This window comes from Sinocyclocheilus anshuiensis, unplaced genomic scaffold, assembly GCF_001515605.1.
Source record: "Sinocyclocheilus anshuiensis isolate Anshui unplaced genomic scaffold, SAMN03320099.WGS_v1.1 scaffold23, whole genome shotgun sequence".
In the NCBI taxonomy this organism is placed as follows: domain Eukaryota; kingdom Metazoa; phylum Chordata; class Actinopteri; order Cypriniformes; family Cyprinidae; genus Sinocyclocheilus; species Sinocyclocheilus anshuiensis.
In genome coordinates this window covers 507439-525276 of record NW_015552545.1, presented here as the reverse complement: position 1 = coordinate 525276, position 17838 = coordinate 507439, and the positions used below count along the sequence as shown (strand labels likewise).

The window sequence follows — 17838 nt, the reverse complement described above, 5'->3', positions numbered from 1 at the left end:
GACATCTGAGCCGCTGAACTCGCAGTGGATTACATTGTTTCTGAAGGGAATGCCCTCCCGATCTACATAAATGCGTCTATGTTCGCGCGAATCATTCATGATCCAGCCTCATCTACAGAAGAAGCGACTATAATGTTTTGTAATGAATCTTTGCAAATCACCTTTCCTAATAATATGCTAATTAGCAAGTTTCACGATGAATGCGGGTAAACAGTCTCAGAGCAGCTAGGAAGAGAGGGGCGGGGTCAGCAGAGCTCATTAACATTTAAAGGAAAATGCTACAAAAACGGCTTGATCTGAAAAGAGCTGTTTTTGACAGGGTAAAAAGGTGTTTTTTACACTACCATTGAGAAATTTTAACCAAACTATGTTACAGACTTTTCATTAAGACCCTAAAGAATCATATCAACTTGTGGAAAATGGGCATCCTATGACCCCTTTAAAAAGAAAAGTCTTCAGGGTGTGTTTAGTGTAAGTTTAATATGTGGCACAAAAAAAACAATTTGTGGGGAAAATTAGTTTTATTGTTTTTACTCATTTTAAATACATTATTTAGAAGTGAAATAATGTAGGCTTATTGCAGAAGACGACAGATCAGTTTTTAATTTACAAACCCAAATGTGTATTTTACAGTATCTATTTTTTTTTTATCATCTCACCCAAAATGCATTTAAAACAAAATGCGCTAAATCAATTTTACACTGCAGCTGTGCATATTTGATCATTTGGGGAAAAAACTTATCCCACACCTTGAAAATAATGTGCACAAGCCCTTAAATTATGGTAGTTTATTTAATTTTTTTATAGATAAAAATATTGGCTGTAAAAGAAGTGATATTCAAACTAACTGTTGAACCAGTTTTAAAAGATTAAAAAATATGCATTTGTTAATTTAATGTTGCAAAAATATATAAACCTTTTACATTTTAAAGATATTTTTTTAAATCACAATTTTACAAGAAACTATATAGACTGTTGCAAATATACTACTAAAATCTAATGGTATGCTCTATTTCTTTGGCAACAAATTTATGGTGCATTTGTGATTTGATATTTTACCACCTCAAACACATTCCACCTTTCGAAGTAACTCAGTTTTGTGTTTTTGATAAATAGCAACAGCCAAACTCTATTGTATAGTCACAAGTCTTAAGGTGCGGTCACATTTACCGTTCAGCAAATTTTCGAAAAAAAAAAAAAAAAACGAATTCCAGTGATTTCAATAGGAATCCACAAGGTTGGGAATATGCCTCGTTGAAAATTTTGCAGAAATTTTGCTAATGTGACCACACCTTTCCGAATGAGGCAGCATTGTGAATGGTTAGACTTGCGTTAAGTCAGGTTAGCACCCCTCTCGGTGGACGGGTTATCTCTTGGCTTGAGGGGAGTAGAGGAATATAGCGCTGAAGGTGGAGAGGATCTCTCTAGATTCAGAGATCGCCAACTTCCCGGCGGTGCGGACCAAAGCCACGGTGTCACCTTGCCGGAGTGGGAGGATGAGGCTGAAGGACGCAGACCCCCCACACGCACACTGATCTCGGGTCAGCCGTGGGTGGCCACTCCAGTAACCTGCTGTGTCCAACTTCTGCACGCTGCGATTGGACACTGAGAGCACGGCTTCTGCATGCTCACCCTGCGGAGCTGTTAGAACGGCAGTCACAAGATAACGTCCGTCCACGGGCACCCTGAAGATCCCTACAGAGAGGGTGGAGCAACATCAGTGGCCAAATAGGATATGGGATATATACTGAAAGCCCATATGGGGAATCTCTAAAAACGGTTAATAAATCTGTTTCTTGAACTAAAACGGATCACTCAACATTGATCTAAACACATTTATCTCACAGACAGGGTTTAGTAAAAAGAGTTTGAAGGTTTCGTTTTACCTGTCTGAGGGTTATAGTGTCCTCCGTCATTGACTAGAACTCTATCAAAGTGAATGATACCGAAGTCCCCTGAGAACATCTGCCGTGTGAGGCCAGCAGAGAAAGAAAATGGATCCGTCAAGGAGTTCTGCTGTGACACTATTGTAAGGAAGAGACATGTATCAACATCACGTTTTGATTATTACACACAGTCCAAAATTAACTTTGCCACACCTGCCAATTGGGAGTGCATGGTTTGAGAAAATGTATTTGTCAGTAAATATTTTTTTGTTTTAGAGTTGTCTATATCCCATAGTCAGATGCCGAACGAATGTTAGAAAGAGAACTTTAGGTTACTAACGTAACCGCGGTTCTCTGAGAACATGAAGTGAGGTATCTCACAGTATTGCCCTCCTTGCCTGTTCCGCATGGAGAAGAGAAATGCGGAGAATGATGAAACGGCAGGTAGCTGCGGTTTATATAAAGGGACGCGGGACTCCCTAATCACTGCAGCGATTGGCCTGCTGTGATTGGCAGACGTGGTGTCATTGGTGCCTCCGCAATCGGTCACGCCTGAGGCGTTACCCTTAGTGAGATACCTCATTTCATGTTATCAGAGGACTGGAGTTACATTAGTAACCTAAAGTTTTCTTGACTGTATGTCTGATATGAATCATGCACATCACTTTCATCAGTGAAGGTCAGACTATCGTTCTTACAGTTCCACTTTCCCATGTGTTATGTTGCAGTTCCTAATAAAGTTACCAGACCGTGACAAGGAACTCCCCAAAGCCAATTTTTACTTTCAATTTGCACTTGGCAAGTGTTAATTTTGGACTCTTCTCTCAAGTGGTGAATGGTACAATATAATAGTTAAAACAATTTTAATTACTTCATTATATTATAACTTGTTACCTGGAGTTGCAATGGGTCTTTGATGTGCAAGATTCCATTGGACGTGGGCAGCTGTAATGAGAATTATATAAATTATAACAATTTCATGAAAAATATGTTATAAAGCAAGCACTGAAAATAAGGAAAAAAGATACCTTCTGGATGAGATTGTTTGGTATTATATGAGACAGGATTGACAGGAGGATAACCTATGGAAGAGAAAAAAAAATCGAATACTTTTGACACTTCAAGCATGAGCTTCCAAAACTTTCTATTATTAATTCTACTTCATACCTGGAGCACCTGCAAATCCTTTCAAAGGTGTTTTTGAGTCCTCAGAGCTTTGATCCCGTCTGACTGTGACCCTGCGCACATACCCAGGTGGGCCAGCTTGCCCTGTGACCACCACTGGCTGGTGTACGGCAGGTTGGTGGGGTTGTACGGGGTGGGTGGGATGCCTGGGGCTGCCTGGTGGCTGAGGGAAGTAGGGCTGGTGTGGGACGTGTGGCTGGCGCACATGAGGATGGCCAGTGGGGGCTGGCACTGTTCTGTGTGGTATGATCAAAGGTATGTGGATGTGAGGAACGTAAGGTCTCATGGGTTGTGTTGGAGCTCGAGTGTCAGGGGCAGACACAGGTCTCTTCTGCTGAACAGGCAGTCCTGCAAAAATGAGAGAGAGATTTAGGATAAAAGGATAAAAGATCCAAAAGGACAAAAAATACACTACACACTGTGAAAACAATTTGGGGTCGGTAATTAATGTTTTTGAAGGTCTCTTATGCTCACAAAGGCTGCATTTATTTGACCAAATACTTGAAATGTGTTTTAGATATTTTAAAAATATTTTTCATTTTCATTTTATTGTGGACATTCTTACAGTACTGATAAATTGGCAAAAATTGGGAAAAATATCTAGTGGAAAATGAGAATGTTATGTTTTTAATTATATAATTGTTTTCAATGTTTTGGCAGATGTCCATCTAGCGATTTATTATTATTATTAAAGGTAAGTATGTTTTAACTACTTTCATTCTTTTAATTCGTTTTTCTTTTCTTTAATTTTTCATTAAGGACAGATGTGTGAAACTGCCATTATTTACTTTATACCCATTTAAGAATGACAAAATACATGCTCATTGAGTAATATCAAACATGCTCATCATATAACTATAAGGGGTGTAATTGTAATATGAGAACTGTATTTTTAGTGTTTTTAAATAAATAGATGAACTAGATAATAGATGAAAGGGATAGTTCACCCCCCCCCCAAAAAAATAAATTCTGTCATCATTTACTTACTGACATGTCATTCAAAAGCTGTATGACTTTCTTTCATAAAATCACATAAAAGCATATAGTTTGAAAAATGCTGGTAAGGTGTTTCCATTGAATAAAGAAAGTAATTTATGACAGAGTTTGTGGGTCAACTGTCCCTTCAATTGACAATGATCATTGACCCAAACAGAAATCAGAGGTTATAGGAATGTCAGCTTGCCAGCCCTCTTTTTAAATCTATATATCTATAAAGCATTTTAATGGCATTTAACCCATATTGTAAAACCTATGTAAAAGCTGTTAGCCTTTGATTTCAGCCAAACATTGCCAAAGTGCTCACGCCAATGCTTCTAAATAAAACACCACAGAGAGCTTTAATGTTGAATTCAAGTGTTTTTGAACTTCGCAGTTTACCTTCCTTGCAAAGGCTTTCGGTCTTTATGCTCTGCTGTCAGCTTGGATTCTAATGAGGGAGAAAATCATTTTTTGAGCTCACACTTCCAGCCCTAAAGATCTCGCACATCTCACACTCTTTTCCAAAACTTCGCATTTTCTCTTTATAATCCCTTTTTGCTGTCAGTGGGTTACAAGCTTTTCTACAGCGATGCGAGAAAACAACTTTCCTGTCCTACCAGATGCTGCTGTCTAAATTGAGAAGTGTAATGCACCATTCCTGACATTAGGGTCTATTTGGACTATGAATGCGATTAGCTGTAGTAGGAAGTGATTCAAAAGAGGGGTGGAGCTTGAGTCCCATGGGTTAATTTCTAAGCTAATCAACTCATACTGGCAAAATGGACACAGCTAAAATCCTGCATTCAGTACCGTTTGTCTACATTTAAGCTGCTGTCCAAATATCCAGTTTCACACAAACATATTCCCTCCCACATACATTACATCTCCCAAGGGATAATAGGCATCTATCTGTGTGTTTCCCACAAGTCTGTTTGGCATTCTGAGCCAATAACAGACTCATCACATGCATAATGCCTAAAGGCAGCAACACAAACACATGTTTCAGGGTAAATCAAGGACATGCTGATTATATATACTGGATGTAGAGACTCAGAGCTGTGGGTTTAATGAGTCAGAAACACTCAACTGAAATGAAGGATGTGGAGAGCCATATTTAAAAACATATTTAGCTTATGAATGGAAGACCAGATCACAATGGTCTTTTTGTTGACAGTTTTGAGATTGGAGAGCAACAAGCTCTGTGGGGTGTGGCGATTTTGTGCATGGAAACATGAACACAAACACACACCAAGTGAAACAACTAAAGCTGGGAACCTGCTGTAATGACCAGACCTCTTGATTTTAGCCTGATCCAATCTGAGAACTTCCACATGGGTTCCTGGACCCAGAGAGAGAAACTTTAACCCGAAACCAGCTGGGAATACCTTCAAGTTTGGCACTTAAAAGCCCGTTTATGTCTTCACACAATGTTACATAAAGTAAAACAAGAGTAGAAACACATTTGGTGAGAGCAGGAAAGAGCTTCCTTGACATCCTCTGACTCAGAGATATCAATCAGCAGGAAGAAAGAGAAAGGAGCGAGGACACGGCTGATAAGAGTGTGGGGAGGAAAGGGACACTATTCAACGTTCATATCCACTTTTGGGGGTATCAGTAGAATGCTAAACAACAACATCATTGTCTTGCAAATATTTCCACAGAACATGGAAATGGATCCAGATGAATTCAAGAACTGAAACTGAATCATTGTCTCCAACGCAAACAGTGAGGAGTTTTCTGAAGATGCCTGATTCGTGACCAGAAAAATGAATCAACATTAGTTGAGGGTGTTTCTTTGCAGCCCTCAAACATTCCCAGGCTTAACTGATGCCCTGAACCATGGGAAGAAAAAAAAACTAATGAAAAATCAATGAAGAGCTATTAGAGTAAATTACCAGAGAAACAGAGCTTGGTCGCTTTGTCACAGAGCTGGATGGGCAGTTCCAGTATTGTGCAATGTGCCTCTGCCATAATCAGCAGCCAAAGAGTTTGAGTAATGCTGAAGCTATTCAGGGATAAGGTCTATTGTGTTTGTGACTTGAAAGCTTTAACTGTATCATGTCCTACAAGTAGGGATAGGAATCAAGAATAAATCAGTGGGTTCCTTTTAACGATTCCAGTTCCTTAATGGTTGAATAATTTATTTAGTACTTGAATGCAGTCCAATAATTGTCATAATATTGCACTACATATTAAACCACAACATTAAAAAAACACAATCTGAGGTAACATATTTCATTCATTTTTTAAAACTCATTATATGCATCTACATATTGTCATATCAACAACCAGTCAGTAACTAGTGATTTAAGTCTCATAGTTCAGCTGTATGTGTCTCATTCATTAAAAAGATCCGGCTCATAAAGAGTTATTAGTTTGGCAGTCTACACGGGTTGTGCTGTATACTTTTGATTCACTAAAGTTTTTTTTTTTTGATTCACTTGCAAGTTTTTTTTTTTTTTATTCACTGCAACATTTTTTTTATTCTTTATTTGAGGTTAAAGAACACATTTATTGTGCATTAACACTGCATAAATGTTAAAGTCTCTTACATTTAAATATATATAAATTTTAGCCAACTTTGACAGTTACTTTTTAGCCACAGTACTTGGGAAAATGGCTTTTGTTTCTGCAAGAGACGGACCTCCACCCTTACCAGGAATGATGACATCACCCTTTAACGGGAGTTTAAGAGAATGTGCGTTCTCTAGTGACATCACAGCCATCTCATAGCTGAACATCTGCAGATGGGTGTGGGAATTCATCACCTCCTGAGGCCCGAAAGTTGACTTTGGAGCTTAATGAGTACCAGACCTGCCTGCAACTGAACTCACTCACCAGTTCTAAACTTTATAGGCGGAGTAAGCTGGGCATGACAAAAAAAAAGAAAAAAAAAATAGACCACACAACTCCTCCACTCATAAAGATGAGATGAGAACTGAGATGAAATGGGTTAAAATGTACTGATAAGGACCAAAGTAAAGTGATTTACACATTTCAGTTAATAAATAATAAATCACTCATGCTCTCAAAAGACATGTACACTCTAAAAAATGCTAGGTTGTTTCAACCCAATTTTGGGTCAAATATGGACTAACCCAACTGTTGGGTTAAAAAGTTCATTTAAAAATGTAACCAAAATTTAACCCAACAAGTTGGGTTAGTCCATATTTGACCCAAAATTGTGTTGAAACAACCCAGCATTTTTTAGAGTGTAATGTTGTTAACAAAATAAAAAAGAATGATACTTGATCAAATTACTTAGGGATCTGTGAAAATAAGAAGCAAAGGTATCCATTCCAATGTGCCTAACTGTTGTTTTGACATATTACAGGCACATACAAAGGGCACAGGAAACCTTTGCTGGCCCCCCTGCCTCTCAACAGCTTGGGGGCATACAGGTTATTGTGTATGTATCCCCTTATTAGTTCAGTATGGAGAAAAGACTGACTTTCAGGTACTTCCGTTTCCATTTTCCAACACTAACTAGTTAAAAACATAAAAACAGGTTTCTTTAGCTCCCTCATTTTGCCATTATCATCTGAAAGCTTACCTTGTTCTTTACTTGTATGGTCCTTATGAATCTGCCTAGCCATTCCTGCTAGCCGAGTCTGAAAATTCAGAAGGGAGTTTTGAAGAGCTGTGATCGCTCCTGAATGACTGCCCAGAGTGCTGTTCATCTGTGCCACCTTCCTCTCCAATTCCCCTGAAGGGCCCTGGATATTGCTCCTCTCACCGTCAAGTCTTCCACAGATCTTCTCCAGAGCAGTCACCCTGTCGTCCACTGCTGAGACACCCTCAGCTACTCCAGTGGTGTTGAACTTACACACGCTCAATTCCGTGGTCACTCGAGCCTTCAGTGCATCCACTTGGTCTTTTAGCTCCTCGATCTGGTTGTGGCTTGGTTTACCAGTTTCTACCCAAAGCGGGGAACTGCTTACCTGCTGGGAACATGTGGAGTTCAAAGTGTGAATGTCTTGGCTAAATTTGCTAACTGTGTCTCCCAATCCCGTTATAGCTCCAGTCAAGCCGTTAACATTTTCAGTCAAAGCATTAATTCTTTTGTGGGTGTCATGTATATGTGCATTAATAAACTGTTTCTCAGGTGACATTTTAACAGTATCCTCTAATGCATGAAGCCTTGCTATGTTGTTCACAAAATCAGAACGTAAGACTTCCAGATCATTTCTGCAGAGTCTAACGTCCTTTACAAGACTATCCAGACCTTCAGGCTTTTTGGAATCAGTGGGTAGGTTGGTTTTGCAGTCGGTTGAGCATATCTGCCCAACTGCATTATACTTGTCCTCCAACCCCTTTATAAGATGCCTGTTAGCATTAACTTGAATTTGCAGTGCATCGACAGAACCGCTAGACATCCCTGGGAAGGAGTTGTTGTTCATTTCGATCAACATGGAAGTGAACTGATCCTGCACAGCATTGAGTTTCTGGTCCAGGAGTTGACGTAACATAGCTACTTCATCCATAATTTCCTTGGTAAGTTTTTCATCCACATAGAAGCAATAAGTCTCCGCGTTCCTCTCAGTGATGTTCATTCTGTCCTCCAGGTCCTCTAAGCGCGACCCGAGCACGTCTTCTATCTTCAGTGAGGACAGATGCTCTAGCTCATTGTCCACTCTGGCATTAAGGACACGATGGGCCTCCGCCACTCGAATAAGTTCCCTCCTCAAGTCATCATAGTCACTATCATCTATTCCGATGGTTGTTTGCCGGTTTGTGCGCAATAGACCATCTGACATAGACAAATCTAATCTGATCTCACGGATCTCCTTTCTAAGCTCCGCTTCCTTGTTGTGCACTAGATCGGTAAGGCTCACATAGCTGCTGTCCTTTCTGTCTTCACATGTTTTTTGAAGAGACTGAATCTTTTCATCACATGCATTTTTCAGCTTGGCCATCTCTTCTTCCATGTTTACAACAAGCTCCTTCTTGAGCTTCTCAAATTTCCCATCAATATAAGTCTGAAGGATGTCTACATCTGGAGCTGCAGCACCTGTGACTGGTAGGCCTTGAGAGGAACTATCCATAAGCATTCGTATCTGCCCGTCATGCCCTGTCACTGTTCCCCGCAGTTCCTCAAGAGCTTCGTCTTTGCTTTTGAGAGCATCTGTCATATCGTTGAGCTTGGCCAACAACGTCTCCATTTCTCTTTCCCCATGGGTGCGGCCTCTCATTGCCTGGTGGCCATCCAGATGCACCACACTCTCCTCCGTGCCTCCTGTTCTTGCGCTGTCAGGTGAGGGCCTGTCATTGAGGAGGGTAATGAGCATCTTGCTGGTGTCCTCCTGTAAGTCTGTCCTCAGGCTCTCAGCCATACCTGTCATGGCTGCTTGAAGATCCAGAACCGTCTGCGAGAGGCGCTGCACTTCTTCCTCCAATATGCGTGTTTTGTCAGCTGCTCGTCTGATATCATATTGTCCAGTTTCTCGTCGTTCTGGCCCTGTGGTAACAAAATAAAAATCAAAACTTATAATTTTTTTATCAATTAAAAAATTAAGACACTTCAATTATTATTTTTAATGAATAATTTTATATTAAATTGTTTTTAAAAATATATATTATAATTATATATATATATATATATATATATATATACATACACATACATATATTACACAATTATTAACTAAAAATAATCCTCAAAAAAAAAAAAGGATCCTCAATGTTTGGAACATATACTATTGACATACTTTGTGCAGGTCGACTTTGTCCATGCTGAGCCTGCTGTGGGTTTGATTGTGGATATGCTGTCTGTCCATTTGGAGAGCCTTTCAGTTCTCTGCAGTCTGGGCCCTGGTATCCTGGGCAGCACCTCCATTCTAGCTCAGTCACAGTCTTGTATGCTATCTTGTAAGTCGGCCGAAACCGTGTACGGTATCTGAAGAAAAAAAAAATTAAGATGGCCTTTTACATGATCTTAAATGTGAAGAACAAAAACAAACAACGAAAAGCTTGTCAATAATCTTATTTTAAAAATGTATTTGATCACACCATCTTTTACAAGGCTTAAGCCACTTATTGCTATTACTTTGAACCACGAGTAATGGACCATGAAGCGTTACCCCTGTTATAGGATGAAAGCAAAGTAAAGGCAAGCATTAACTTGCGCATACTGAGAGGGATTATTAAGAAGTCTTCTAGCCTAGTCTGTTCAGGTTCACTTAATGATGTTGATATTGTTACTTCTAATGGATAATGCTGCAATTAGAAGTGCAATCATTCTAGTTATTACGCCACAACAAGTTGAATGATTTATATCACATTTGCTTCAGATGACAGCAAAAGAGCTCTTGGTGAAATGCTTCAATTACAAAAGTTAGTATTTGGATAAAGCCACATATGGCAGCCTTAAATTCCTCACAAGTCTTTACAACAAGAATGAAATCATAAAACATTCATCACTGAAGTATAATCTTTATTAAACCGGCTACTCAAAAGCTGCTTTAAAAGCTTTGAGTGTATGTATATGTTACATTGCCATTATAATTATTTCATCTTGATGCTTAATTTAATGTATAGGCCTATCCTGCAGTTCCTCCCAGTTTCTACATATTCCATTATTTCAATGGACTTTTAGAGCAAAAAACAGCTTACATACATTCTTGTGGCAGCAGTGGTACAGGAACGAACTTCAGTTTGTGAAATAGTGTGAGTAACATTTTATATAAAACATCACAATTCTGTCATAACAATCCAGACTAGGCCTTTCAATGGAATAAGCAAATATCTTCAACGTGGCTTTTAATCTAAATGTTTACTACATTAAAAGCGAAACTGACCTTCTGTCAGTGATATCTGAAACAAAAATTTAGCCAGCCAACTAAAGTGAACTGCTTGAGTAGGCTTGCACCTCACTTTTGGCACTGCAACAGAATCGACAAAAATATGCACAAAAAAAACTAAAGCACTAAAAGATCATTTCAAAAAACAACAGTTAGTTCCAATTAGAGTGCTGATATTTAGTACTGAACACTGATATAGTTTACTATAACTTTCCTTGTGTTTGAGTCATTCCAGAGTAGGAGCAGGGCACTAGGGATGGGCGTATCGATCCAAAGTATCGATATATCGATACTGACGCGAGTATCGAAAGTATCGATACTCAAACAAAAAATACCGATACTTAGGTGTGTTTTATTTACCAGTGGTTTGTTAATTCAACAACAACAACAAAAAAATTATGCGTACAATCTGCATTGAATTGGACGAATAACCTTTGTTAGCGAGTAATTGTGTAGGATATAACTATTTTTCTGCTCATCTGAACACGCAAATGTTGCAAGGCAGAACTAATCAATCACAGAGCGTTCACTCACTTCTGACAGTACATTCAAACAGGGCTGCTTTTCCCAAAAGCATCATAAGAAAGCATTAAAGCTTTTGGGAACAGCAGCCCTGAACAATGCTTATCAGAGGACAGAAGGAGAGAGTTATTTCACAATAAACAAACTTAAATTGTAGCCTACATAGTTTGTGCAATTACAGTTATTTAAATTGAACGTTGAAAGATAATACTGATCATGTTCTATTCTGTAATGTTAATAGAAATCATACTGTCAGAATAAAAAAGTTGCATTTTATGCATGTAATAGCCTGTCACTGGCAGTCCCTTATGAAAATGAACCATGGTTTTACTAAAGTGACCATAGTTCAACTGTAGTATTTATAGATTTGAATCATGTGTAAACAAAAAACGTATTTGAACCATGTGTAAACAAAAATATAACCTAATAAGTTACAATTAAGGCATATTTAATGTTAAAATGTGTTTTAAACATAAAGTTAAGTGCTTATCATTACCCATTTTACTCTTAGTAATTTAATAATTTAATACATTTCATAATTTAAAAGTTTAGTTCAGAAGTATCGAATCGGTATCGATATCGACGATACTGCCTTGAAAAATATCGGTATCGTATCGAAAACAAAATAAGTGGTATCGCCCATCCCTACAGGGCACATGTGCTTTCTGAGAAAAAAATCGAAAAAAAAAAAAAAACCGTCTTCTGGAAAATCCAGAGTTATTACAGAACGCTATGATCAGGGCGGGTAAATCTCTGTCACTCTGTTCCAGAACGCTTTTCCTTGTTTGTTTTTCAACTGGCCAAATGTAAATTAGTGGATGTTAACATATTGTTTATAGGTCTTGTTTATGTTGTAAAAGCAAAATCACACTCAATAATTGTCGCCTTTTAACACTCTATGTGTAACTGGTCTTGTAATCATGCATTTGGTGTAGTGTCTTCGAGTCCATAAGGAGCATGAGAAGTACAAACATCAATACGTCCACACGCCCCTCCTGGTCTCTGGAGTACTTACATCATTTGTGGCTCACAGTCAGGCTGATGCTCGGGACAGCGCGCGGCTTCGGGTTCAACGTGACTTTCCACGAAGTTATATAAATGAAAACATTATTTAAAAATATAAAAGTAAATAAAAAAATAAAATGTACAATCCAATTCAATTGTGGTCGCTTTACTTTAGATTTTATCATCACATTTTAAAATCTGTAGGCCTAATGCATTGTTTTCTCTTTGGTCTAGAACTGAGTTGGGCCCACAGGCAACTAAAATTGCCAGAGGCTCTACCACTTTTTCATTTGTAAATATTTTTGGGGCAAATAAATGCTTCAAAACTGGCATACAAGGAGAAAACCTTAGGAGGAACGTTTGACAACTTACTGGCTAATGCATCAGGTGTTTTATTCATGCTGCCATTTCTGGGAGTTTACTCTGAAATGCACCTGGCATCTTAATGAGTTTTGCATACTATATATAAATAGATTGAAAATATCTCTTGGTAAACTATGGGTTAAAGGAACATTCCACTATTTTTGAAAATTCTGCGCAGCTTACGTTCTTTTGGACAATAAAAGCGCACCAGTTTCTGTACAATACACGGATTAAAAAAAAAAATATATATAAATAAAAATAAAAAAAACAACCAATCAAAATAGAAATAGTTTCATTTGGTTATTTTTTATCGCAAATTAAAATCTTAAACTGTCCAGCATTTTTTTCCATACCATATTTTAATAATTGACGGCTGACAGTAAACTGTGAATGTGGCAAAACTGTGTTAAAGTGAAAATTATATTCTCTTAAAATGAAAGTACATGTTTTTACCTTGTTCAATAAATCGACTGACCTCTTTACTTGCTGCTTTAGCGATTTACCACAATCAGAGAACCAAACAATGGCATTAAACTGTCACTCCTGGAGTTTGCTTTGAGTTTAATCATTTGTCTTCAGATACAGAGAACATCGTACAAGAACAAAGGCTACTCATCGAAGATAAGCTGTAAACGTTCAAATCACTTCTGGAGCAACTTACTTATTTCTGTGCCTGTGAACGGTTCCTGAATATGCGCTGCCCTGAAACAGACTTGACGGATATCCATGAGCGAGAGAAAAGCTTATGATAAATAAAACTGATAACTGTAGTCCAGGGAAAGGTGGCTGGCAATTCATCGTCTAAACAAACGAGCAGAGTTGAGCAGTTTCAACCTCTGGAGGCCAGAGAATAAAGAGTTTGACAAAGTTCGAGGAAGTCCGAAAAACTGAAGGTGGACTCTAGTATGCAGGGGTTCAGTTCGCCGCCTATCCGAGAGAAGGGGGTAGATGGGGGTAGGGGAAGTCATCAAAAAAAAAAAACATAGCGCCCCTGCACACCCCACCAAGCGTAAATGAACACAGTTTCCGAGCTCAATTGAAAACATCTGCCTTTATATCTGTCACAGGAAACTATTACTTGTTAAACATGTAACGCCATTTCGTCTAAAAAAACACAGCGAATAAGTGCGGAGAAATGCTTTTCGCTCGATTTGTTTACACAGTTGCAAAAAAAAAAAACTTTACACAATCAACCACATTGATATTTGTCCTCATCGGATGATATTCGTTGCATGGATTGGGAAATAGGGGTCAAGAAATAAACGTCTTGGCTTCAAAATGCAGGTCATTTTTTAGTAAGATAGATAGATAGATCGATAGTACACAAAACTGTAGGTGGAGAAGACTCACACATTTCCAAAGAAACACAGAGATCAAGGCTTTGGGTGGAGGATGAGGCTATGCATATTTTAATTTCTTTATTGCATAAGCAGTAATAACTAAATAAATGTAAACGTTCATGACCTCACCGAGAAGCGTGAGGATGTGTGCTACCATTTCAAAGTACATGGTGTGAAACACGATTACACAGCTTAGTGGTGTTAGAATTCTTTTTAATATCAACGACTAAAAAAAGAAAAGAAATAAAGAATCTTGGAAGAACATGTTAAATATTTTCAGAGAGTGAAAATATTGAATTGACTTATTCTATGAACTCAAATTCAAATAGTTACATAAGGTACTGCCTGGTATTGTCTATGCCTGATTCATCACATCTTTAAAAATGCAGTCAAGTCGAGTACATAAAGGCAGATGACAAACTTAACCAACATTCGTGATTAAATCACATCAGATGCAATTAATTAGCCTATTCTGAGTGAATGTTAATGAGGCAATTAACCACAAAATGGGATTAAACAAAACAACTAATCACAGTTTTCTTTGTTTTTTTTTTTTACGTGAAGTGGCAAGCGGCCTGTTGCATTCGTGTTGGTTTTGGCTGTGTCCGTGTGTTCATGCTCCAGCAGAGGGCAGTGTACACCCACGAAATACCAACGCATAACGTCATAAAACGCTCAGCGTGAAACGTCTCGGTTTACGAAGTCATGCTGTTGCATATCATTTACATTTATTGCGTAGCTGAAAAAACGACTCAAGACGCATGTGATCACACAGATCTTCTGAGACAATACCTTTTGTGATAAAAATAACATATTGCATAGGTTATATGAACTTGACATCATCCAACTGAACAGAAATAGCCAAAAACAAAACATAAAAAATACATTTGACTGCTAGGCCGATATGGCTAGAAATTATACTCTCATTCTGGCGTAATAATCAAGGAACTTTGCTGCCATACTATGGGTGCAGCAGGCGCAATGATATTACTCAGCGCCTGAAAATAGCCTTATTGGAAGTTACCTAGCTGGGGACTATTTTCAGGCGCTGGTAATATCATTACACGATGTAACTACAGAAGAGTCAAGTTTTAAATAGGAAAAATATAGAAACTCTTTGGTCATTTTTGAGCGAGATGCTAACGGTCTAATCAGATTCAATGATCTATGCTAAGCTACAGCTAAAAGTGCTACCGCCAGACCCGGAGATCGGCTGAATGGATTCGAAAACGGTAAAACTCAACTGTTTAACTCTAGGGGAGTTGGAAAATTAGCTATTTTCAAAAATAGTGGAGTGTTCCTTTAAGACATGTCACACTGATGATGGATTATAGAAGGTGTTCACGAGTGACCTTTGTTCTCGCGTCTGGAACAAAGCACCTTTTTGTGGGCTCATTAAACCTGCGACTGTCCAATTTGTGCTAATCAGGTTGTACCGAGGGTGGCAGCATGTGAAGCGTGCCGCTGACAGTGTATATCACGGTGAAGAAAGTGAGCTGAGTTCGGTGTAATTGGCGGGTGTGATCACCGCTCCACACTCAACGCAGCATAATGCCGCTGTCCTGACAGAGAAGGTGAGTCACCGCGCGAGGCTGCTCCTTCCCTGCCAGGATTTGGCGCCACAGATTGGCCCACTATGGAGCTTATAATATGACAAAACGAACTGAATTTGTATTGTGTAAATTTGAATGATCCAGTTTTTAAAAATACAGCTTCAAGTTTTCAAGATGAAGAGGAAATTCGGAACATCAAATTCAATATTCTAAAATTCAATACGCAGAAATTCAGATCGTATAGAAAGTAGGTCAGAGGTAATCCACAGGGAAGAGTAGATGATCTCCAAAAAGTCAAACGAAGCATTTTGGCCAATTAGTAGTTTTCTGGCGTGAGTGTGCGGTTCGAGATCTACCTGATCATGAATCGCCCAGATGTAGCCTAAGTGATTCTTAAGCATTTGGTTTATATACTTATATGTTAGGTTAGCATTCTCAGCATGTGAAACAAAAAGATAGGTTTGTTTTGAGAAGATTTAAGAACAAAAAAATTGCTGTTTGAAAATACGTCTATAAAACTCTGCCATAAAAACATTCAGTTGTGTTAAATTTCAAAAGTTTAATATTCAAGTTCAAAAAAATCAAATTTACATAATACTCAGTTTTGTTAAATGACACTTGTCAATAATTCAAATGTACTCAATACATATTCAGTTAGTTTTGTCATATTATGAGAGCAACCGTGCTCGCACACTTCTGCGGCACCAGTCTGTGCCCACACCGTCACCTCGATGTGTTTTTTTGTTCCGCGCCGCTTTGTCTTTAGTCTGTTGTTTGTGTGAAAATCCTCCTCTCAGCACTACGCCCCCTCTCAGGCAGGCGGGTGTCAACGGGAGGCGCTGAGATGGAGACTCTCACACTGTTTATGGCTAGGTAATGGATAGCATCTCACTCCATGCGAATAAAGGGCAGAAAGCAGCCTCGATCGTGTTCTTTGGGGTTTTGCTCTGTCTTTGTGGAGCGTGAGAGATTCATCTCGCTACTTTAATTAGGATAAAATGCAGCGTTTTTAGCAAAAAAGCTGCCTAAATGTGTTAAGTTGAATCTAATTAGCACTACACTCCAGGTAACCTTTCTAGTCTTACTTGAGGAAGTAGGCTACTGTACCGCTTGAGAAGACTGTTTCAAATGCAATGTGTGTGAAATTTACTTGCCTTATGTTCACCCACTGCGTTTGAGAACTAACAAAGCAATAGTTTCTCATTCTCTCCCTCACACACCCAAACAGACATACAGAGGACTGTAAATTATTGGCTCTAAAATGTTAATATGGCCATAAGCCTTAGTCATGAATTCTTGATAAGGGCCATGGCAGTCTTGTCACCTAAAATGTTAATGAGGTGAGATTACATTGGGGCGGGAAGGTCTCTGTCAGCAACTGAACAAATAGCAACGATGAGCTGAATTCATAAGACTTTCTGACTAGAAACTGACAAGCAAAAGGCACCAGCATCTATTCAGGTTGAACCAAAATGATGAAGAACTGCGATAATGAATTGCACCAAGTGCATTTGCACAAGGATAATGAATCATTTGTTTAATGTAATGTTATTTTTCAAGTCTTTTACTCCACCTATGTCTGAAATGACAATGACGACTTGCATTCAATTAATCTCCACCTGTTGGATGTAGTCTGATCATGTCATCCTACTCTTGTCTTGAGGTCTATGTCATCAGCATTGATCTAATGTATAAAACTTTAATCTGTTCTTATATATTATATAGACATAGCCTACCTCTAAAACTTGAGGGGTAGTTGTTTGGTAATGATTATTCAAATCATTATATTCGGTTACACTTTACTTGAAGGGGTGTGCATAAGACTGACATGACACCTTCATAATCATGACATGACACCTACATAATCATGACATGACACATGTCATGAATATGAAGGTTTTTTTATGCATGTTTATGACAACTGGCATTAAGTGTCATTCGCTCAGTTATGTAATTTTTAATGCAAAGATGACATTGTTTGAGATGTCTTTGTTATGGGCTATGGTTAGGGGTAAGGGTAGGGGTAGGGATAGGGGTAGGTCAAATAATGTCATATTTGCATTAAAAATGACATAATTGAGCGAATGACGCTTAATGACAGTTGTCATAAACATGCATAAAACCTCCTTCATATTCATGACATGTGTCATGTCATAATTATGAAGGTGCCATGTCAGTCTTATGCACACCCCTTCAAGTAAAGTGT

The 17838-nt window shown here is 38.5% G+C and overlaps 1 protein-coding gene across 1 annotated transcript; it reads right to left on the bottom strand.

The window, feature by feature from the left end:
* Positions 1–639: 639 nt before the first annotated feature.
* Positions 640–13849, bottom strand: LOC107664089 (EMILIN-2-like). Its single transcript, XM_016454548.1, has 10 exons — positions 13401–13849; positions 12910–12953; positions 12387–12468; positions 9758–9945; positions 7603–9507; positions 3054–3419; positions 2915–2968; positions 2781–2831; positions 1887–2024; positions 640–1695 (listed from the first exon to the last, which is right to left on the bottom strand). Exons 1-10 carry the CDS (start codon positions 13535–13537, stop codon positions 1367–1369), a joined length of 3294 nt encoding a protein of 1097 aa, XP_016310034.1. The 5' UTR covers positions 13538–13849; the 3' UTR covers positions 640–1366.
* Between the last annotated feature and the right edge of the window lie 3989 nt (positions 13850–17838).